At 38.3% G+C, this 24,444-nt stretch overlaps 3 protein-coding genes across 3 annotated transcripts; 2 read left to right on the forward strand and 1 right to left on the reverse strand.

Annotated features, from left to right (window-relative positions):
* Positions 1–1,531: 1,531 nt before the first annotated feature.
* LOC106451003 (geranylgeranyl transferase type-1 subunit beta) lies at positions 1,532–4,038 on the reverse strand. The gene is made up of 11 exons (XM_013892849.3): positions 3,624–4,038; positions 3,433–3,508; positions 3,301–3,359; positions 3,064–3,203; positions 2,920–2,975; positions 2,746–2,822; positions 2,623–2,668; positions 2,301–2,425; positions 2,133–2,200; positions 1,962–2,049; positions 1,532–1,875 (listed from the first exon to the last, which is right to left on the reverse strand). The coding sequence occupies exons 1-11, from the start codon at positions 3,864–3,866 to the stop codon at positions 1,732–1,734; spliced, it is 1,122 nt and encodes a 373-aa protein (XP_013748303.2). The 5' UTR covers positions 3,867–4,038; the 3' UTR covers positions 1,532–1,731.
* Positions 4,039–5,285: 1,247 nt separating this feature from the next.
* Positions 5,286–11,252, forward strand: LOC106454666 (CASP-like protein 4D2). Its single transcript, XM_013896775.3, is given in 3 exon segments — positions 5,286–6,104; positions 10,678–10,804; positions 10,923–11,252. Coding segments are annotated over 3 exon segments (528 nt in total). The 5' UTR covers positions 5,286–5,919; the 3' UTR covers positions 11,139–11,252.
* Positions 11,253–21,798: 10,546 nt separating this feature from the next.
* LOC106454665 (WAT1-related protein At2g39510-like) lies at positions 21,799–23,866 on the forward strand. Its single transcript, XM_013896774.3, has 7 exons — positions 21,799–22,054; positions 22,239–22,301; positions 22,409–22,525; positions 22,622–22,862; positions 22,942–23,103; positions 23,193–23,344; positions 23,432–23,866. Exons 1-7 carry the CDS (start codon positions 21,876–21,878, stop codon positions 23,643–23,645), a joined length of 1,128 nt encoding a protein of 375 aa, XP_013752228.2. The 5' UTR covers positions 21,799–21,875; the 3' UTR covers positions 23,646–23,866.
* The last annotated feature ends 578 nt before the right edge of the window (positions 23,867–24,444 follow it).

Below are 24,444 nucleotides of genomic sequence, written 5' to 3' on the forward strand. Positions count from 1 at the left end.
CTGTAACTTATGGTTTATTTTTCTTATTAGATTTAGTATTCCAATTGCAAACAAAAACAATATTTAAAATCCAAAAACAGTAAAAGATTATGTAACAGAGACACAATTTTATGAAAGCAAATCAAGAGATAAATATCAGTACGTAAAAGTGGAAGTTATCAGACTCTTTATAGATCAGAGGATAGTTAGTACTTAGTGTATGCTATCTTTTAATTATATATGACATAACTGATAAACTCACATACTCATCCCTAAAGCATCTAACATCTAGTTAATACTCGTACTGAGATGGTGATGTGAAAGCATAGTTTTTTTTTTTTTTTTTTTTTTTTTTTTTTTTTTGTTTTAACAGGAGGTTCAAAGATGACCCGTAATCCGCACGTGGTTTCCGTTTGCCCAAAGGCCCGTAATCCGCACATGGTTTCCGATTGCCAACCATCTAATCCCCCTGGCCCGGAACCAGCCGACACTAATACCCATTACCCAAGGACCCAGCACCAACGCCGCGATAACTTTAAACTTGGGGAGGGCGTAAAGCATTCCGTGGCCACAGGGGGTATTCGAACCCGGGTCCGTATTGGTGTGTTAACTACCTCAAGACCACTAGCCCACCACCCTGTGGTTAATGTGAAAGCATAGTTACAGAATTATATGTATTAATGAATAATCGAACACTAATTTGACAGAAATGCATACATGTAGCTTTTGATAAAAAAAATACATACATGTAGCTAATATGTACCTCTGTTACTTCTCTCTTGAAATTTGATCAATGTTCCCATGGCAGTACTGGCATTGCATCTTTTCAACCCTTGAAGTTCCTATAACCTTATCAAAACCAACTTTCTCACTCAATATTTGAAACATTAATCTATAGAGAAAAAAGTATCAAAATCGTTACTGCTACTGTACCATGTCTACGTCTGCTTTCTATCTTCCTTCTCCGTCTTTTTCATTTTCTGCCAGATTTTAAAGTGAAGTTTCTTTGAACTGGTAGAATCTCCATCAACTTAGATCCACCAACAACCATATCCATTGTTTCTCGAAATTTCTTCACCCTTAACAGGTTACAATGAAGCAAAACTGCACATAGGAGTTTGATAGCGTAACTTTATTACAGGAAGAGTAAGTGGAACCATTGCAAAATTATAGGAAATCACATTGAAGACAAATAGTCATGAATTTATAGCTTCGTGAATTAAACTTCCTCCACACAAAAAAGTAACAGTTTTGAAATCGTGTTTGTGATCATAAAGTGGTGGGATAAATATTAGAAACTTTAAATATTAACGATTTATGTAGGGCATTTAATTTTTTTCTTTTTTTTTTTGCTTTTAGATTTTGTAAATATTTAACTTTATTCCATGTGTCAGAATTTTGTTGGTTATGTGACTTGTGCTTTAGTATATAAAGGATTCATATACAACAATTTCCTTTTTATTTCTTTTGGCAATGTTAACATATTAATCAATAATTTGATATTTTAGCAAACAATCAACTGCTGGAAAAGAGTGATTAGGCGCTTATGAAATTTTAAACAATGATTTATAAATTTCATAGAATGATAACATGATTTTAACATGAATAAAATCATAAAATACATGACACTGGAATTTTTAGATTTCGTTTCGATTTCTAAATTCATTAAAATACACAAACCAAAATAATTCTTACTAAATAAAAGTCACAGTTGGTTGATAAAAGAATGTAAACTCTGAGGGGGAATCAGATTCACAAGGATGTAAGAAGTGGTAACCCTAGCTCAGGGCATAGAGGACTCAATCCCGGTTCCTCCAAGAAGCTAAAAGCAGTGTAACCATAGTATGAATGATAAAGATCCGGTAAAGCTCCAGGAAATTTACTGAACCCACCATACTGTCACACATTATCTCAACGGGTCATACACTCTATTTGTTGGTAGCAACTAGTACTATAAGATAAGATATTAAAGGGAGAGGTACCTTGGACTGGCAGCTCAGTAAAAACTGGCGGAGAGCAACTTTGTCGATGAACGCATCGCCTCCTATAAGTTTAAGGACAGCTCCAATCCTACACACAAGTGAAAAAGACACCGTATCAGCGGATGGTAACAAACAGAGTCCGGTGACAGCGAAAAAGATGAGGGGAGTTACCAAAATGCATAGCATGTGTCACTCCTTTTGTTAGTCCTTCCTTGAAAACCACCATCACTGGCTTGTCTCTATAAGCAAGGAAAGCAAAAAACATAAGATCACTCAGGTGCATAACTAAACAACAAGGGTAATATAAACCTCTGAACAATATCAATGAAGCTTATATACCTGAAGGCTCCAGTTGAGAAGCAATGAAGGGTCTAGTATTGAACTGGATGAATCATTGGACAGTAGATCAGCTCCAATAAACCCCATCAATCTAAGGGATGCTATAGCACAGTAAGTACCACCACCTGCATAGCTAAGTTGCAGCAACGTAGGTAAGCCAGTGACTATTTAAATGAAAATAGCTTTATTATCTATAGTGTCCTTAGTAACCAAATCAGTAACAATTTTATCAGCCAGTTCACATAATATACGTGCTACTTACTTTAGTGCACATGCACAAAAAACACGTCAAAGATTATAGAAGAATTGTTTTTCAACTGACCATGAGATTCAGAACCAGGGATCAACCCAAAGCCACCATCATATGACTGCACAGAGAATGTTGCACAATAAAGTTTTTTTTAAACACATAAAAGAAACTTAAAAGACTAAAAATGAGACAAACCTGACAGTTTAATATGTAATTCTTAGCCTTCTCCTTGTCCATTCCACTCCAATCACCCAACATGTCAGAGATTGCAGCTGATCAAACAAACAAACAAACAAAAAACTAGAATAAGACTCTACTAAAACCATAAAGACATGGTCTGTAACTCCCACTAGGCAGTCTATTCCTTACCAGCACAATATACAAACCGAAGATCCGTCTCCCCTCCATTATGGATAGGCATGAAGCTGTATCCAAACAAACAAAAGTAATCAGACACCCATTACATATTAATTTATAAAACTTACGGCATACAAAATGCATTTAAACTAATACCTTCCATCATCTTGTTGAAGGTTTTTCAGGGACAACAACAGTGATTCAGAGTCGATGGTCGAGAGATCATAACCAATGACCTTAAGAATAGCCAACGCACAGTATGTACTTGCCAAGTGACTGTTGTTGTGAGTTAGATCCTGCACCACAAGCTAAAAGTAAAGCCCACAGAGAGACATGCAGAACCAAAGATACTAAAACAGAAAGCATAGAGGAGGATGATATACTTATCCTTACCCCATTCTCATCTATAGGAAACTGGGAGCTCCTTGAACCATAGAAACCGTAGAACTCGCCTGAAGAATCAACACCTCACAACTCGTAAAGAAGTTCTCGTGATTCTCAGACATAATAATACAATAAAGGTACCTTTTTTAAGCAAAGCTCTGTTACTAGGGAAGGCTTGGAAAGACAGAACCCACTTCGCAACAGCGTCTTTATCAACCTTGAGGAACGAAATCAAAGTTAAAATAAGAAACCACTGATGAAAGTTTGAGACTTTAACGATTTATTACAGAACATAACTGAAACTGAAAACAGAGAGAAACAGAGAGACGAACACGGTCTGTTGCGCCGAGAAAGTGAAGTCCCGAGATTATAAAGTGAGCAAGTGTGAGTCGATTGATCTCCTGGGATTGATAATGGTACGGAAGCAGCTCGTACATCATCTGTAGATACACCAAGTGCCGATCTTTATCGAAATTCGCTGAAGACGTGTTCTCTTCTTCTTCTTCTGAGTCATCGGAATCTTCGTCTTCTGACTCCCAGTCGACTGCTTCTCCGTGCACGGCGGTCTCTGACATTGGCTTCTCTTCTGTTGGATCAGTCAACGAATCTCGAAGCTGGATTTGGACTCGAGAGACTTTTGCTTTTCCGTCGAGGAAAGTCGCGTTTTTGGATCTGTGGTTTGCTTAAAAGGTAAAACAACACGATGTTAGAATGAGGAAACCTAGAACGGCGCGTTGTTTTCTGAGGAGACCTTTTTGCAATATATATATACCAGTTAGAAAAAGAGATGTATATTTTTTTTTTGACTAAAGGCTTTCAATTAAAAACATAAACGATTACAAGGTAAGGTTACAAAACCTTAGAGTTTGGTAAAGTTTGCATGAAACACATTTCATGATAAGATAAGTTTCAAACCAAATGCTATTAGACCGAAACTAGAAAGAACCAAGGAAATGAAAGAGAGTAGCTAATGAGAAGATCCACGACCACGTCGGCCACGTTTACCTTTCTCTTGCATTGTCTTCTATTCCAAGTCTTGAAATTTGATAGGAGGTTTTGTGTCTCTCCCACTCCTTGTCAAGCTGAGAGAGCTCATATGCTTTGACTCAACTTCATCCACTTCTTCTAGCACAGTGAAACGAGAAGGACTCTCAAATTCACTAACTTGAAGTGATGTGGTTAAAGGATCAACAATGGATGGTGTTTGGACTTCCTTGTTGATAATGTTTGATGGAACTGAATCCATAATGGCTGCTGTAATGGGAGTAGATTGAGAATCTACTAATGAAGATAAAGTGTTGTTTGATGTACCTTGGCAATCCACAGAAACATCAGAAGAAACCGTAAAGAGAGGAGGAGCTACCTCCAAATCAGATTGCAAGGATTGGCTTATTTCAGCCGCTGAAACCACAGAAGGGACATTGAGCTCTTTCATTTGATGAAGTAGAGGAATATCATGTGCTGAAACAGCAGGCAGGGAAGCACCATGTATATTTTTCTTTCTTTCTTTCTATTTAAACATGGTTTCAGCAAACAAACATTATTTCAACTATTCCAAAAGAAGGTTGTACTTAATTAACAATATTGTGATAACATCATAAAAGGGGCTGAATTAAATAGTTTTCATTTCTAATTTCATATTGTATGATATTTTTACACACACTAAAAAATTATTTTAAAAAAAAGTTATCGCCAAAATAATAATTTAAAGTTAATTAATTTTACTGTAAATTAAAAATAAAAATGTTATCACAGTTTTTAATAAATTATTAATTATCTAAATATGTGAATAAATTATCAAAAAAATCTATAAAGATATTATACCATTTACATTAAAATGGAAGGAGTATTATTGTTTTTTTTAAACTAAGTATTATTGTTGTAAATATCTTCTCTAAACTTTGAATTTTCTTTGCACATAGCAAAAAGATGCACGTGTTAAAGAATTTAGCTGGTAGATGTCAAACACATATTTCATACTAGAAATTTTAAGCAGGATTGGCTCTGGACTAAAATTCTCAAATTTCAAAATTTATATGAGTTGTAGTCAAAAATTATATGAGTTTACACACTTCAACAAAATTTAGTGATTTGTGGATAAAAATTCTTTTATAATTCGGTGGATTGTTTTTTTAGTCGGTGGATTGTTAATACGTCGAACTTCCATGATATTAAGATATCTTAGATACCGTCAATTTACAGCCTAGCCGTTGCACCATTATTGGTTCAAATATATATTAATACATTTCATCAAATAACTATATTTGTACCCGCTGAAGTTACTTTGTTTAAGGTCTCGTGATTTTTAAGTCTATATAGTATAATATTATATATATCACTATCATTTGGTAAGCCAGACGTGGTGATCGAGTTTCAGCACGGATTCAATATAATACAGTACGATCCTTACATCAATATTCGTCATCTGTTATTTTTGTTTGACATTGACACCCATATGGTCTTATCCCGTCGAATAAAAGTCAACTCCCATCTCTCTCCAGTTATAAAAATTGGCATTTCATGCCTTATATTCAAACATCTCAGGCTTTTTATGTTCTTCTCTTGCTCTTTGATTACCAGTTTATAAATAGTATCATTAGATGCCCTTAATAGGAACTTATTATTTACATGGCACCACCACCACCACCACCATCACCACCACCGGTTTCTTTAAGGGTAGTGGTCCTTTTCCTTCGGGTTTTAACGGTGGTTTTTCTCGTTATAACGGTGATCATCCTCAGCACCAACAGCGTCACTATTGACTCTCAAGGAACCGCTTTGAAATACTATTTCAAAGATGTTTATGCCTATAGGTAAAACACAACGAACCTCTTGATTTTTCTTTTCTTCGTATTCCTCTTGAAGTTTTGGTTAGTTTGGTTGAGGAAAAACATGTCATAAACCAAATTAATTAATTTGATGTAAGATTCATTTGCATCGAATTATATCAGAGCCGCCGGTTCTAAGCATAAGCATACTGAGATAAAACATTTGCATATATCCCCAAAATATTAGCAGTTAATATATTATGTTATCAAATTCATTAAACCAGATATGTGTTGATCATTTAATAATTGTTATATATATATATATATATATATATATATATATATATATATATATATTATGTTATCAAATTCATTAAACCAGATATGTATTTGATCATTTAGTAATTGTTTCAAATCCTATAAAGGGTCGGTGATATGTCAGGACTCAGTACGTTGTAATAGTTTTTTTTTTTGGTGGGCAAAAGGGAGAAAAGCCTCCCTATATTATTAGAAAAAAGTCCGACAACTACGACATCACTACATGTCTAAGACGAGAAACGCCTAAGACATCATCCTCAAGAATCGAAATTACATCAGATGGTACGTAATCGAAACTATGAATTCCTAATGGTAAAGTAAAAGCATAGTTGGCTAACCCATCGGCTAGACGGTTAGCTTCCCTATACACGTGATCAATTCGGACAATCCAGTCCTTTGAAAGATAGCCATGGCACAGACGTACCAGGAACGACAGTGGGTGAGTCTCCTCAATTCCTGTCTTAAGAAATCCAACCACAACTGCTGAATCCACCTCTAGCTCCAACCTTGTGATCCCCCTTTCCCATGCCAATACCAGTCCATAATACACCCCCCACAATTCTGCCAGTGGAGCAGAGCATCGACCAATATTCATTGCAAAGCCTCCGCACCAATCTCCAAATTTGTTTCTCAACACCCCACCTGCAGTTGCATCACCAGGGTTTCCATGTGATGCCCCGTCTGTATTGAGTTTAATCCACTCATCTCGCGGACCTATCCACCCTATTCTTCTCTCCTCTCGTTGCGGCACACTGTTCTGATTTCCTAGGGCGCATGTTGCTCTGGTCACCTCTGTTGCTTTATCCTTGACAAATTTTACTCTGTCTCTGCACAATCGAGTGTCCCCAAAAACATTTCCACACCTCCATTTCCATGCCCACCATACCGTTACTGCAAAAAAGGTGGACCATGTGCTCTCTCCTATCATCTGGTTATCCCCCAGGTTTGTAAACAGCCATTGAAGTAGTGGCTGGGTAAAGAAAGTCTGTCTTTTACCCATTGGAACCACACGATTCCATATTCCTTCCATTGCTGGACAATCCCGAAGAACATGTAATACCGTCTCTGGAGCTCCCTTACAGACTTCACACGTGTTCGCAGCACCAAGATGCCGTCTGTATCTCTCACAATTGGTCATGATAACTTGCTGTCCAGCTAGCCACAGGAAACATCGTACTCTCTCCGGAGCTACGACCGTCCATATACGTTGATAGAACCTCTCCATGTTCTGTCTCGGTGAGACAACAGAAGTTAACAGCCTGTAGGCTGACTTTACAGAAAAGCTTCCATTATTGGTTCCTTTCCAAGCTACTCTATCCTTCGCTCCAGTTACGTGATCAGGCACGACTGCAAGAAGCTCAAGTCGTTTATCCTCTGTAAGATACGGAGCAATGTTCGCCAAATCCCAGCCAATGCCGTCCTTCCACAAATCTCTGATTAGTTGATTTTCTTGACCTTGTGGCAGAACAGATGTGAGCGATAGCAATAGAGGATCATCCGATAGCCAAGTATCTGACCAAAACTTAATCTGTCTTCCGTCTCCGAGCACCCATCTATGCCCTCGAGCCACTACTTCTCTTAGTCCGAGACCCACGCTTCTCCAAGTAGAAGACCAAGTTCCTTTAGCCATCATCCATCTCATATCTTTGAGATCACCTACGCTGTATTTCTTTCTCACCACCTGAGCCCATAAACTTTGCTCATTATTCATAACTCGCCATCCAACTTTTGCTATCAGGGCCTTATTCATCTCTTTTGAGCGCCGGATTCCTAAACCTCCTTCATTCTTCTGTTGGCAAATTTTGTCCCATGCCACGAGATGAAGCTTCCGTTGGTCTGAGGAGCTCCCCCAGAGAAAGTTGCGCGCAAGTCTGTCTAGTTGATCAAGGGTACTCTGTGGAAGCATAATTGTACTCATGGTATGTACCGGAATTGACGACAGTACCGATTTGGTAAGTGTCACACGGCCCGCAAAGCTCAGCGTCTTGCTCTTCCAACCTGTAAGGCGAGATGAAACCCTTTCAAGGACCTCTCCAAAGGTGTCCTTGTTAATCCGCTTCTGCAACACCGGCATGCCAAGATATTTGCCCAGGTCATGTGTTGTTTGAATACCACTCTCATGACTAATCATTCTTCCCATCTCCTGCGAAACATTCAAAGAGAAGAATATTTTGGATTTCTCCAAGTTGACTTTCTGGCCAGATGCTAAGCAGAATCTTTCCAGTACACCTCTAATGACACGTATCTGAGCAACTGAGGCCTCCGCAAACAGTATAAGGTCGTCTGCAAACAAGATATGGGATAACAACGGTCCTCCTCGTGATAGTCGTATAGGTTTCCAATTGTTCTCCACTACAGCTCGATCAATAAGGTGGCAAAGCCGTTCCATACACAGAACAAAAAGATAAGGAGACAAGGGGTCTCCCTGCCGTAAGCCCCTCAGTGGCTTGAAACTATCAGTCATCTCTCCGTTCCACAACAGACTCATCGATGGTCCTGTAACACATTGCATAATCCACCTTACGCAAGTATCAGGGAACCCGGCTGCCTGTAAAGTATCTTCCAAAAAATCCCAGCGTATCCTGTCGAAAGCCTTTTCGAGATCCAATTTCAACAGCATCCAACCCTTCCTGCCCTTCTTCCGGCGCATCGAATGGACTGCTTCTTGGACTACCACTATATTATCTGTGGTAAGTCGGCCTGGAAGAGAACTTGATTGTGCTGGCCCGATGATTTTGTTCATGATCCCTTTCATCCTTCCCACCAATGTCTTTGTGATCGTTTTAAATAAGACATTGCAGAGGCTTATTGGTCTGAATTGCATTATTCTCTCAGGTCTCACAACCTTCGCGATAAGCACCAAGACTGCATTGTTTGTGTTCTGCGGTAATTCCCCCGTTCTAAAGAAGTCGAGCACAAACTGAATCACCGAGCTTCCAACCGTATCCCAACATCGCTGGTAGAACACTGGTTGAAATCCATCCGGCCCTGGGGCTTTGAAGCTTCCCATGTTTCTTATCGCTGTCGCTATCTCATCTGCAGTGAAAGGCCGCTGCAAATCATGTTTATCCGCATATGACAGCGTCGCGAAGCTCCCCCGAGGTAATGCTTCCACTGATTGTTCCACATCATCCAAAGAATAAAGTCTCCTGTAGTAGGCGATCGCCAACTTCTCTAGCTCTTCTCCATTGGTCAGCCACTGCCCCTGCTCATCTTTTAGCATCTCAATCCTGTTCTTCCTCCTACGGATGATCGTTGAAGTGTGAAAGAATTTTGTATTGCGATCTCCTTGTGTAAGGAGCTTCTCACGAGATTTTTGATACCAAATAATCTCCTCCTGCTCCAACACTACATCAAACTCATTTGTCAAACTACTCTCCTTCTGTAGTAGTTCATTCGTTGGATTACCTTCGATCCTCTTTTGAACATCCAGAATCTCAGTCAAGAGCCTTTCTTTCCTTCTCTGAACATTACCAAACACTTCCTTATTCCATCTTTTCAGAACTCCTTGTAACTTCTTTAGCGCCAGTCTCGTATCCAGATTACTATCCCACGAGGCTGTCACTAGATCTTTAAACCCCTCATGAGTTAGCCATGCCGCCTCAAAGCGAAATGGACGACGACTCTTGTTCGTCTGTAGTATAGGCTCCAAATCAACGTATAATGGAGCATGGTCAGACGCAAGAAAAGGTAAGTGTGTTACTGTTGCCTCCTGCCATTTGAGTCGGGCATGAGGGCAACAGAGAACACGGTCCAAACGTTTCGCGATAAAGAGACTCTCCGCTCGTCCTCTCTTCCATGTAAATTGCTGACCTCGAAATCCCATATCAATGAGTGAACTGGCGTTTATCCAGCTCCCAAACTCCAAGGAATCTTGAGAAAGTCGTCCGCTTCCGCCCATCCTTTCATCAAGCCGAAGGATCGTGTTAAAATCCCCACCAATAACCACTGGCTCACTCGCCAGCTGTACTACTTCCTTGAGTTGTTCCCAGAGCCCACTGCGCCTGGTTGCAGTCGGTGCTGCATAGACAGCCACCAAGTTTAGAGTATCCACTCCCTTTCTGATTCTAGCGTGAATAAACTGATCGGAGTGTTTCACGATTTCGACATCTCCCACATCAGATTTCCACAACAACCATAGACCTCCACTCTGGCCCACCGAATCCACACGAAAATTCTGATCAAACCCTAAGTTCTGACATATGCGCCCGGCACGATCACCTCCGGCGTGGGTCTCAAAAACTGCGAGTACGTTGTAATAGTTTATTAACTGTTTGGTTTACTTTTTGAATGGTTGAAGATACATGTTCTCAGCCGCCATCATCGGACTAGTTTACGCTGTCGTACAACTGTTCTTCACAATCTCTGAACTGGCCACCAGAATCAAGAACCCTATTAATTATCAACTCGATTTTTACGGTGACAAGGTATATAATGTATTTTAACCAAATTATAAATATATAATTTTACTTTTAAGCACATAGATTTTTGTAATCAACAAAGCTTGACTTAAGATGTATTTTACAATTAATGTCATTTGGACAGATAATATCATATTGATTGGCAACTGGTTCGGCGGCTGGATTTGGAGTGAGCAAAGACTTGAAAGATGCACTTCTAGCATTAGTTGCATTAGATTCAACTGATCCTGTGGATAAGTTCTTCAGCAGAGGATACGCATCGGCTAGTATGCTTCTCTTTGCTTTCGTCTGTCTAGCCGTTTTATCCGTCTTTTCATCCTACGCCATTTCCAAACACTAGTTTAGTTAAGTCTCATCATTGTTGAACGTATACTCTTTTCCAATGTGATTTGATCAGATAGCTTTGTCGCACTGTTATGTGTTGGTGCAATTCTGTAAATTTGAGATTGTATTTGTTATGTGATAGACTCTCGATCTATGTAACTGAATAATACCGTTCTTCTTATTGAATCAAATGGAGTTACAGCTCTGATTGTGATAAGCACTCAAGTTCTCATAACGAACTAAGCACTCATCACCAGTCTCATAGCGACTGTGAAGTATAGACTCATAACGTCTAGTACAATCAAGATCAAAGCATAAAAGACTCGTAACAGAACTACTCTATATTTATAGTCTTCGAGTTGCCTTTCAGCTCCGCAACTGCAAAGCCTCTCTCTGAAGTAGAAGCTTCCCAACTTCTTTATTTAAATGAGTAACCGCAGTTTCATTCAACGGCTTCTCCCGCTACTTTTCCTTTCTTCTTTCGATAGTATACCTTCTTATACCTATCAATACTTCCCCCAACGAAATCCAGCTTGCCCTCAAGCTGGTAATCAGGAAAACAAGTGATGAATTCTTGATATGACACCCACGAATTCTCGAGAGAAGACTTATCCTGCCATTTGACCAACAACTCTAACTCTCCTGTAACATTGTATCGTTTGTCCAAGACATCCTCTGGTACTACCAAATCATCGGCTGCTGTAAGACACCCCGGAGGTAGAACACTGCACTGCACTTGCTGCCCCACCGCAAGCTTTAATTGAGACACGTGAAAGACAGGATGGATGCGAGCATCAGCAGGCAATTGTAGTTTGTACGCAGTGTTCCCCACACGAGCACTGACCTTATAGGGTCCGTAGAACTTGGCAGCTAACTTCTGACAAAAACGACGAACTACTGTCTTCTGTCGATAAGGTTGTAACTTCAGGTAAACCATATCGCCTATTTCAAACTCCACATCACGCCTACTCTTGTCCGCTTGATTCTTCATGATTTCTTGAGCCCGTAATAGATTCTGTTTCAAATCCTCTAGAGCTTCATCACGGTCACGCAAAGCCTTGTCCAGTTCAAAGTTCGTCGTGGAACCCGATTCAAAACGCAGCAAAGGAGGTGGATCACGACCATAAACAACCTTGAACGGTGTAGTCTGAAGAGACTTATGATACGAAGTATTGTACCACAATTCTGCCCAAGCCAAATACGAATGCCAAGTTCTCGGATGCGACGATGAAAAACAGCGTAAGTACGTTTCCAAACATCTATTTAGAACCTCTGACTGTCCGTCGGTCTGCGGGTGAAAGGCAGTGCTGTATTTCAATGTCGTGCCAGCCAAACGAAATACCTCAGACCAGAACGAGCTCAAAAAGATACGGTCACGATCAGAGACTATACTTTTTGGAAACCCATGCAGCTTGACTACCTCTGCAATGAACTTCTTAGCCACGTCTAAAGCCGAGAATGGATGTTTTAATGCGACAAAATGAGCGAACTTGCTGAGACGGTCAATCACCACCAGTATTACGTTAAACCCATTCGAAGAGGGCAATCCTTCAATGAAATCCATATTTATATCTTCCCATACTAACTCCGGAATTGGCAGTGGTTGGAGAAGGCCTGCCGGAGACAAGGTAGAATGTTTATGTGTTTGACACACTGCACAAGAGGCAACATATTGTTGAATCGTCTTATACATGCCTTTCCAGAAGAACGAACATTGTACCCTCTTTACTGTCTTCAACACCCCAGAATGACCACCAAGTCTGCTATCGTGAGCTTCCTTCAAAATAGTAGGTATGAAACGAGATTGTTTCGGAATTACTAACCGTTGTTTGGACCACAAGTTCCCGTCAACCACCGAGTATTTCTTAGATATCAACTCCTTCTTATCTATCTTCGAAATAACACTTTGAATTCCACTATCTTCCTTGATTTCTTTAAACAGATCCTCCCATTGCAGAGCCGTTGGTACCGTTAAAGCCAGCAATAAAGAAGAAACTGACATTGAGCGAGATAACCCATCAGCTGCTTTGTTCTCTGGCCCTGGTTTGTAGAAGATGTCAAAATCGAAGCCCAAAATCTTAGTAAGCCATTTCTGATATTCCATATTCACTTCTCTTTGTTCCAACAAAAATTTTAAGCTTCGCTGATCGGTGTGAACATGAAACTTCCGACCCAACAGGTAATGTTTCCATTTCCTAATAGCCAACACTATCGCCATAAGTTCTCGTTCGTAAGCCGGTTTTTGATGTTCTCTTGGCGTCAAAGCGTGACTAAAAAACGCTATAGGCCGTTTATCTTGCATCAATACTGCTCCCAAGCCAAATCCCGATGCATCTGACTCAATAACAAATGTTTTATTAAAATCCGGTAAGGCCAACACAGGGGCATGGACCATAGCATACTTCAGTTTGCTGAACGCTTCCTGTGCTAACTGGGACCAGCAAAACTGATCTTTCTTCAGTAATTCCGTCAATGGTCGACCAATGCTGCCATAGTCTCTGATGAACTTCCGATAGTAGCCTGTCAAGCCTAAAAATCCACGCAGCTGTTTCACTGTTTTTGGTTCCGGCCATTCTTGCATTGCACTGATCTTTGCAGAGTCTGTTGCTACCCCCTCCTTTGATATCATGTGACCCAAATACTCAACTGACGACACTCCAAAAGAACATTTCTTCTGGTTAGCGAATAGAGTTTGTTCACGCAGCACTTGTAGGACCAAACGGATGTGTTCCGCATGACTTTCCTCGTCTCTACTGTATACCAAAATATCGTCAAAGAAAACGAGAACAAACTTTCGGAGAAATGGTTTGAAGACCTGATTCATGAGAGCTTGGAATGTGGCCGGTGCGTTTGTGAGGCCAAAAGGCATCACTAGAAACTCATAATGACCCTCCACAGTCCGAAAAGCTGTCTTCGCAATATCAGCTTCTACCATTCTGATCTGATGATAACCCGAACGCAAGTCCAATTTTGTAAAGATCGTGGCTCCATGTAACTCGTCGAGCAGTTGATCAATGACTGGAATAGGGTATTTATCCAACACTGTAGCTCTATTCAGTGCCCTATAGTCCACACAAAAACGTAGTGACCCGTCCTTCTTCTTTACTAGCAAAACAGGACTTGAGAAGGGACTGGTACTTGGTCTGATTATTCCACTTGTAAGCATTTCGTTCACCATCTGTTCCATAGCAATTTTACTTGCATGAGGATATCGGTACGGTCGAACAGAAACGGAAGATACTCCAGGTTGTAGAATGATCGCGTGTTCCTTTCCCCTGAACGGTGGAAGTGTTGTAGGAACCTTGAAAACATCAGCGAATTCTTGGAGTATCTCAGAGAGTGTAGGACGAACTTCTGGAAACGAAGATGTAGCTATAGAGGTAGCAAGCAGCGCTTCTCTTCCTGACTTGCTAACTGTATAGACTGGTTTCAATGACTTGAAAGAAAATTTGGTACAATGTAGGGACTTATCGCCATACAAAGTAACATTTTTCCCGTCGTAGGTAAACGAAAAGACCTGCTCCTTCCAGTCTACTTCGCACGTACCTAACGTTTCAAGCCATTGAACGCCGAGTATCACATCTACGTTCCCCAGTTCAAGAGAGATGAAGTCACTTGTGAAGTTGGTGTCATTTAACCGGAAAGTAACTGCTTGGCCAACTCCCGAGGCTTTTACAGTCACTCCGTTTCCCAACAACACGTCCAAGCTACTATCTGCACAAACTTTCAATCGTAGCTTGTCCACAATTTCCGGTGAGATGAAATTGTGTGATGCTCCGCTATCGAGCATGACTATCACCTCTTTGTCTTGTATAAATCCCCTCATCTTAGTTGTTCTCGGGGAGTCGATGCCTAGGTAAGAGTTCAGTGACAACGTATGTAAGATTTGTGTCGCTTTAGAGGCTTGATCTTCCTCTTCTCCATCAGAATCACACACCTCAAGCTGTAGTCCGTTGATCACCGTTAAAACACGTAGTTGTCTATTAGGACAGAGCGGCTTGTGAGCTGGTGTCCAGGGTGCTTTGCATTTGAAACAGACCTTGTCTTTTCTCATGCGATCCAGTTCGGCATCTGTATGTTGTAATCTTGGTCTCATAGCATCTCGTTGTGGCGCTACATTTTCCTTGTTTGCCGTTGACCCAAACTTGAGAGCTTCAGTCTGTGGCTTATTAGTGTTCGTAGCAGCACGAGTTACTGCCGTTTGTCTTTGATAGCCTCCCCGCCCTTCACTAGCAGCCGAGCTTATCACTCGACAAAACGTAGTACTCTGCATTTTTAATACCGCCAGCTTATGTTGAGTTAACGTAACCGGCTCTTTCATGCGGATAACCTCCTTCATATCTGGTTTCAAACCGTTAAAGAATATCTTTATCAAGTTCTTTTCATCCACCCCTGTTACTTGATTCCTCAATGCTTCAAACTCATTCACGTAATCCTTAATCTCGCCTTCTTGTTGTAAGCGAAATAATCTTGCTGCCGGGTCATTATCAATAGGACCTCCAAACCTGTCCAACATCCTCTGCGTAAACTGATCCCAACTGAAGAATGGTTCGCTGATAACCTCTCCGTTGAACCATTGTAACACTGGCCCCTCTAGGCTTAGAGATACCAACTGAAGCTTTTCTTCCTCGTTGTAGTTACCGTACCTGAAAAAACGCTCCACACGGGAGATCCAATCGAAAGGCAAAGGACCAGAGAACACAGGCATTTCTATCTTTCTCAACATTTTATCACGAGATGCAATCGAATCTTGAATTCTCCGATAACCTAAATGTGTTGGAGATTGTTCCGGTTGAGTACGAGATAACGGTACCTGATCAACCGGAGGTTGCGACGCTGAAGCGATTTCTTTCCCCGGCCGTTGAGTGAACATCGCCGTTTCTTCGAATCGCGTCAGCATATCCGTAATAACGCTCATCTTCTGTTCCAGAGCTCCAAATCTCGAATTCGATTCCTCTCCCATCGATTCCATCTTCTTCTCCAGCGACTCGAACTTCGCCGTCGCTGCTCGCTCGCTCCGAGCAAGCTTCTCGTAATTGTGCTTCGTCAGCTCCATCTCGTCTTGAATCTGTTGAAGATCCATCGATTTTGCTGACTCTCCGATCGTCGACTTCTCTCGATCACCTCCGTTACGCGTTTCCACCATCTCGCAGCGTCGCGGTGGCTCCGACCAGTTTCGCCGCACCAATGATAGACTCTCGATCTATGTAACTGAATAATACCGTTCTTCTTATTGAATCAAATGGAGTTACAGCTCTGATTGTGATAAGCACTCAAGTTCTCATAACGAACTAAGCACTCATCACCAGTCTCATAGCGACTGTGAAGTATAGACTCATAACGTCTAGTACAATCAAGATCAAAGCATAAAAGACTCGTAACAGAACTACTCTATATTTATAGTCTTCGAGTTGCCTTTCAGCTCCGCAACTGCAAAGCCTCTCTCTGAAGTAGAAGCTTCCCAACTTCTTTATTTAAATGAGTAACCGCAGTTTCATTCAACGGCTTCTCCCGCTACTTTTCCTTTCTTCTTTCGATAGTATACCTTCTTATACCTATCATTATGATATTCATATCTTAATGTTAGATAGACAGAAAGTATAGATTAGTTTGTTTATAGTCAATGAAAGTTTGGATTTGTGGTTATATATATACGTTCGAGTTCAAGTACGACTGAAGATTTTCGTCTGTAATGTTGCTATTGTATTCATTATGGGAGCTCATGACCCACCTCTTCTTGGCACCATTGACATATTTCAGCAACTTCCCAAACCAGTTAACATAAAACCAACAATATTTGCCTTGATGATTGAGTTTTAGAATCCAAGCGTTTTCTCAAACCAGTCAACACAAAACTAACAATTTCTTCATTGATGAGAGAGTTTAAGAACCCAATCGCACGCTCATCCATATCAAACACATGTCATCTGCAACTAAGGTATTACATGTAAACATCATAATCATACACAATCTACTCTGAAGGCCAACTCGAAGAAGTTCATTCAAATATGGCATTAAATTAAGATGGGCACAATGAGTAGCTAGAAAGAACCATTTTATCAATTGGCCTAAGAGTGCCGTATTATACATAATACACCTAGCCGCATGTACCCAAAGAAAGAACGTCAACTGTCCTAAGAGTATCAAATAATCTGGAAATACCATTAGCCAAAGAAACAATATAAGAGAAATTCCAAAAGCCTAACTTCAGATACCATGATCAATAAATGTCCTTTTTATACCTTTCCAGTAGCTAATCACTCCAGCTTCATCATAAATCTCTTGAATATGTATCACATAAATTGTCTTAATCTTGTCTTGAGAAGTTTATAGACAGAGTCACCAGCCCTTTGGACAAAGCCAAAAGAAGCATGGGAATAATATTTCTTTAGTATAGTGGTATAAGCTTGAGTTATTGCATGTCAATCTGGGTTGGAAACTACAGTAATGCATATTTTCTTTTATTTTATTTTAAAACCAGTGGCGCTTATTTTGTTTCGCCTCTAGTCTTATAAAACCTAGGACCTGCTCTGTTTATAGAGTTTGAAGTCAGATTCAGTTTCATATTACAATCAGGTGAAACCAACTTCTTCTGTTTGTAAATACGTGAAGCTGCGTCATGCCGTATTAAAGGTTCCATGTGGACGCGGCTCAACTGGGACAAGAGTTTCTACATCAGCAAGAGTGACTCCGAGACCGCCTTTTGACCTTTCGGTATATTTCTGCTTTGGTGTAGTTCTTTAATAAAACAATTTAAAACTATACATGTTAATGAAAGCTCAAGTGTACGTCGCTATCAGAGAAATATAGATTAATTTAGTTTCTTTGAAAAATACATGATTACAACTAGGAATGTTCGATTCGCATAAAACATATACCAATCTGAAAAACTGATTATGATATGTATAATGTTAATAAACTTTTTCACTATCCGAAAATCTATTCTGAATTGAACGAAAGAAGTAAAAAACAAACTGAAATTGTTTCTTTTTTTAAGATATTGATTAAAACTAAAATCCAAACTTAGTAGTACCATACCGTTATACTATATCGATTTAATGTTTTCAGTGACCACTTCTAGAGGTTTTTATTTATATGTAACTAATTAAACATATCCAAATTTGTGAATATGCAAAAGTTTAAAGATATTGGACGATGATAAAATCGAACAGAATATTACAAAAAAAAAAAGGCATATCACATGTAAGTGGAACAAAGAATAGTATATTAATGGTAACGAAACCAACCCCAAAGAGCACACCAACACAGCACAATAGGGGTGGGAATTTTACCCGATATCCGAAGTGGCATCCGAACCCGATCCGAAAAACCCGAACCGAAATTCGAACTGAAGTAGCAAAATACCCGAACGGGTATTGAATAAGGAGAGATTGGATACCCGAACCCGAATGGATAATACCCGAACCCGAATGGATATCCGAAGATAACCGAACATATGTATAATTAACCTTATATTTCTAGTTTACATATCTCATTTTATATAAAATATTTATATTGATACTACACATACTTTAAGTTCATATGATATACATACAATTACGGAAAAAATGATTTGCTATTCACTTAAAATGCATGTCAAGTTTTTTATTTCAAAAATTAACAAAAAGTTACATCCAAATTTTTTTTAAAAATAATTAAATTAATGCCTTTTTAGTTTTAAAATGTTATGTCAAAATCTATTAACCATTCAATCTATTAAAAATAAAAAATTAGTTAACTAAAAATTATATTTTTAAATACAAGAAACTTGAGAAATGAAAATTTTAATTTTTTTTTTCAAAATCTAAATATCCGAACCCGATCCGAAATAACCGAATCCGAACTAAAAATACTCGAACCCGACCCGAAGTATAGAAATACCCGAACGGGTTCTACATTTCTATACCGAAATATCCGAAAATCCGAAATACCCGACCCGAACCCGAACGGGTACCCGAACGCCCACCCCTACAGCACAATATAGCACATACATCTGAGAGATGTCGTGGCACTATCTTATCAACCCTTTCCGTTTTATATTATATTAAATTAAATCTTTTTTTCACTCTGGCTGCTTAATCTTTTCTTAGACAATGTAAGCCATACTTTCATTTTGCTTCTTTATATAGCCTCACATGGCTGTTAATTCAAGAAAATATTCTAGACGATACTTTTATGATTAATTCTAAAAATTGAAATCAAAATTAATATTTTCTGCACTACTGGTGGCAGTGAATAAATTTCATCCCGCACTCCACCACTTGTTTTGGCGGATATGCTTATATTGAAAGATCAGTATTCTTTACACATTTTGTAACTTTCCTTTTTCTTTCTCTTTTGATCGAAATTCGTGATGTCTTCGACTTACAAAATTTTAACTAAAAATACAAACAAAAACTAAAATGTATTCTTCGAGTTTTTGACGTGAGTCTAAACATATATACTTACATTGTTGTTGGATAAATCATACTCTCTACTCTACCGGTTGAGTGGTGGACTTTATTTTATTTTATTTTTTAATCGAGTCAGAGAAGGCTTTCACGCATGGTTTTATGCAGCTGGATGTTACTAGGATTAATACCACTCGTTGAAAAGCGTTTCCGTATTACAGAGAAAAAAATATATGAATCATCGGTTTTTGATAAATAGTACAAGTTTTGTTTTCTTTTTAGTCTAAAGTTTTGTTTTCTTATCATTTTGTTTTCGCTTTTATTCGATTATGTCTTAGGTTATGACTCTTAATTTATAGTCTTTTCCTTCTTATAGCTGGAGAATTTCGAATTGACACAAACTATAATTAAATACCATAGAAAGACTCAAACCATAAAATCTCTCAATATCAAATGAAAATGGTCTTTCAACTAGTAGACTATCATAAACTGGTTATTTATGTTTAGATATAGTTCTAATTTTTGGTTTTGTGATGTAGATATAGTTGTACGGGTCTGACTGATAAATTTGAGATATTTTTTGTTGGTTGATGTTTTCTTATCAACAGATCTTCATCGAATAAAATTTCGTATAAATACAAAAGATAGAATATGTTGATGTTTTCTTATAAATAGTTATCTATAACGAATCAAGTATCAAATCAATGATGATGCTTCCGCTACTTCAAAAATTCAGCTAAGCTGATTCGATGACAACTCAGCTTGCCAAATTTGTCCAACATGGTGGGAGAGAACAACATATTCACTCCACCTTCTTACATTTTATGTGTAAGTTCATTGATTCAATATCTTAAAAAGGTTCATGATATGTATTCACGCATGATATTTGATATATCCCAATTATAGAAAGTTTTAACTTGCACATAAGGTATTAGGAACGTATTTAGATTTGAAAGTCATTAACAACCATCATGTTCATGACAAATCGCATATCTGGAACAGGTTAAGGTACAAAATAAAACAAAAAGTCACTGAAGATGGGGAATATATTTCGTCACGGACGGTTCACCGCATAACATGTTATGCATACGATATACACGATTAGTTAGGCTGTCGGGAATTAAACTTTGTGGAATTCGTCAGCTATAAGCAGTATATATTCCCTTATTATTACTATTTTTTTTTGTAACTGGCATTATTACTATTATTGTTCTATGTAGAGATAGAGGTTCCAGGTGGGGAGAATCACAAAAACTGCCAAATATCATCAACCACGATGTTGGCCAAAAGTTGTTTTGTTATCATTCTTCCACATATAATCCGATTCGGACGCATTATGCTTTTTCCATTTGTTATATGTGTTATGTGGACATGTATTCACATTTTTAATTATATTTCCAGCTTGATTGAAGTTATATTTAATTTGGTGGGTTCAATAATTCGTTGTAATCTACATGGATCCACTTGTGTTTTGCAATAGAATCTCATTATCCCCATTTGTTGGCTATATATAATATTCGCTTGGCCTCCTTTTTTGATGACTCCTTATAAATGTAACATCTCAATTTCAGTTTTTGATGTATAATGAAAGGTTAATAAAATATATTCTGCTACTTATGTCATTAAACTTTACATATCTTAATTTTTGAATACACATCTAAAAAAAACTACAAATTTAAATGCGTTTAAAATGGAAAAGTAAAAAGCAAGATAACATATCAGAAAGTAATTCTCAATACCGTATGGTTAAGATTAAAGCACAAAACATTATATGGTAATTATAGAGTTAGTAAGCAAAATTTGCAAGTCTACAGTACTCAACATATACGAAACCATCAAAATATATATTGACGACATGGTAATTTTGGATACTAAAGCATGTGGACAACTTGATATTGTTTTTTTAGTGTACGTAACCGGATAAGGATTAAGCATGCTATTTTTTTTGTAGGAAACATATCTCAAGTCTATGGAATATCCAATGGTATTTTGAATCCCGTGAGAAGTACTCAGTTTCCTTGGTAAAACAAACCAACCCGTTATATTTTAATTTTATAACAATTTGAGTTGATGTTTTCATCATCATCACGACCACCAAAATGATTATGTATGTGGATAACATCTAAAGAATGTTTTTTATTCTATTATCCTCACTATTAGACTTGCATTACTAAGTGGAATCCCTAGAATTCATCCTAACCCAAAAGTCAGATTTTAACTTTTAAATTCACATGGAAAATAATACGAAACCCTAAAAACTGACCTATAAAACCAACTCATACTCTCCCACATTTCTCCATCAGCTCTTTAATTTCTTACATCATATTTCCTATTTCTCACTTTATACCAAAGTGCGTAGAGATATGGCTCTAAACACATGGAAGCCATTCCTAACTGTTGTTTCTCTACAATTCGGATACGCTGGACTATCGATCATAGCGAAGTTCGCTCTGGACCGAGGCATGAGCCCTCACGTTCTAGCTGCATATCGCCATATCGTCGCAACTATTTTCATTGCTCCATTTGCCTTTTTCTTGGATAGGTATAGTATTTTCATTTACCATACTTACAAATTGTATTATGGTCATGCATGTGCATGTATACGTTTACGTATAGTATACGTAAGTACGTATTTGTATCATGTCTACGTATTCTTTACAAAAAAATATAGCTACAAAAATACGCTTTCTGATTATCTTAGTTTAATGTGATTTTGAAATGAACAGAAAAATACGGCCAAAGATGACGCTGCCCATCTTCTTCAAGATATTGTTGCTCGGATTATTGGAGTAAGAATAATTGAATTATATTTCGTTCATCTTTTTTTAACTTTTAAACATTTATATATTGATTTCTTATGTTTTAAGTCAATTGAATTTGCTTTATGTGTTTATAGACCAACAATTGATCAGAACTTATACTACACCGGTATGAAGTACACTTCCGCGACTTTCACAGCTGCAATGACCAACGTTCTTCCAGCCTTTGCCTTTCTTATGGCATGGATCTTCAGGTCAGTAAACACAGTTTTGTTTCGTTTGATGTGGTTTGTGTTTCTCTCCAGTTTAAAGTTTGTTGGTCTAAAGGATCAATATATTTTAACGTGTAGACTTGAGAAGGTTAACATCAGGAAAATACACAGCCAAGCCAAGATTCTAGGGACAGTTGTGACAGTTGGTGGAGCAATGCTTATGACTGTTGTGAAAGGACCTTTGATTCCTTTGCCTTGGGCTCATCCTAGCGACAACCATCAAGACTCATCAAATCTTGGTGTCAAACAAGATCTTACCAAAGGCGCACTTCTCATTGCTACCGGTTGCATCTGTTGGGCCGGTTTTGTCAATCTCCAGGTAACTTTAAAGACCAAGATTCTACATATTTGAAACCGGTTATATTGAACCACTAAATTAATGATTTGGTTATGTGCAGGCGATCACGCTTAAATCTTACCCGGTGGAGCTATCCTTGACAGCTTTAATATGCTTAATGGGGTCTATTGAAAGCACTATTGTGGCACTTTTCATTGAAAGGGGAAACCCTTCTGCTTGGGCCATCCAATTAGATTCCAAATTACTAGCTGCTGTTTATGGGGTAAGCATATGATATACTAATATATAATCTAGGTTTTATTTTTGTTATATACAAATTAAACTAAATGATCTTACTGTGATATGATGCAGGGGGTAATATGTTCAGGTGTTGGTTACTACGTTCAAGGAGTAATAATGAAAACTCGAGGACCAGTGTTTGTGACTGCCTTTAATCCACTAAGCATGGTCATTGTTGCGATTATGGGTTCTATAATTCTTTCTGAGGTTATGTACCTTGGAAGGTACGTATGCTTTTGAAAATCTTGAAAATAATTAATGTTTTTTCAAAATATGAATCATCTAACCATATATCTAAATAATACGTGTAGGATTCTTGGAGCAATAGTGATAGTTCTTGGGCTCTATTCCGTTTTGTGGGGCAAAAGCAAAGACGAACCAGCTAATTCGTTTTCAGACACGGACAAGGAGCTCCCAGTTAGTAATATACAAGTTGTGTCATTCTCGTCGAAAGCTAACGCAGATAAGGATACAATGGATGCAAATGTTGTGATCTTGAGGCCTACCACCAATGATTCAGTCTAAAGTAAACAAAGCACTAACGGTGATTATGAAATATAATAATTGTAAACAATGAGTCCGATTTCCAGTTTCCGGATCGGTACTGATTGGTAGATTCAAGAGTGCTGTTATTTTGATGCTAATTTTGGCTTTGTTAAATTTTGTATCCGGCTATAATAATATGAAATGTTTTGCACTGATAAAAGTACCTTTAACGAATAATTAATATATGGTGCGTTTGAGTTTTTGAATTATGTAACACATCTTCAAACTCTTGTGGGTTTCCTACGTATTATTTCCAACACCTGGCCAAGAAATCTGCAACAAGTATACTAATGTAATATAAACAATTGCTTTATGTTGTTTTCTTTTCATACGTAATCTTAATCTCCATAAAAGTTATTGAAAGGTAATGCTTTAGAGCACGAGCGTGAGCGTAATGTAATGCGCTGGTGGGTAATGGAGCAGAGCATCAAATCAGCATTATATGGGACGTATCTTAGAGGTTTTTGTTTTTTTTGAAACTATGGTTCTTGTTTGTTGCGGTTTCTAATCGCCACATAAGAAAAGCATCTGTGCAAGAAAAACAATTGTGTACTTGAACGTGACAGCTTTTGTAATGAAAAGGCAAAAAGCTTCAGAGCATTCAATGTATGGTGTTGCTTTGTTGGAATATTCTGAGTTTGTCATTTCGAGATCCTTTCTCCATCGTACTTGACATTGACATATGTAAAGTACGAGAAACAATTTAAGAAACTTAGTCAGGACAGCAGAAAATTAAGAAAACTTAGTCAGAACAGCGGAAAGTTGAATAAAGTAAAGG

This window comes from Brassica napus, chromosome A5, assembly GCF_020379485.1.
Source record: "Brassica napus cultivar Da-Ae chromosome A5, Da-Ae, whole genome shotgun sequence".
In the NCBI taxonomy this organism is placed as follows: domain Eukaryota; kingdom Viridiplantae; phylum Streptophyta; class Magnoliopsida; order Brassicales; family Brassicaceae; genus Brassica; species Brassica napus.

Coding starts and splice junctions, on each gene's coding strand:
- LOC106451003 (XM_013892849.3), bottom strand. CDS start 3,866: ATGTCAGAGACCGCCGTGCACGGAGAAGCAGTCGACTGGGAGTCAGAA. Junction 3,360..3,432: donor CAGAGCTTTGCTTAAAAAAG/GTACCTTTATTG, acceptor TTGATTCTTCAG/GCGAGTTCTACGGTTTCTAT. Junction 2,426..2,622: donor CCCTGGTTCTGAATCTCATG/GTCAGTTGAAAA, acceptor TTAGCTATGCAG/GTGGTGGTACTTACTGTGCT.
- LOC106454665 (XM_013896774.3), top strand. CDS start 21,876: ATGGCTCTAAACACATGGAAGCCATTCCTAACTGTTGTTTCTCTACAA. Junction 22,526..22,621: donor CTTATGGCATGGATCTTCAG/GTCAGTAAACAC, acceptor TTTAACGTGTAG/ACTTGAGAAGGTTAACATCA. Junction 23,104..23,192: donor TACTAGCTGCTGTTTATGGG/GTAAGCATATGA, acceptor GATATGATGCAG/GGGGTAATATGTTCAGGTGT.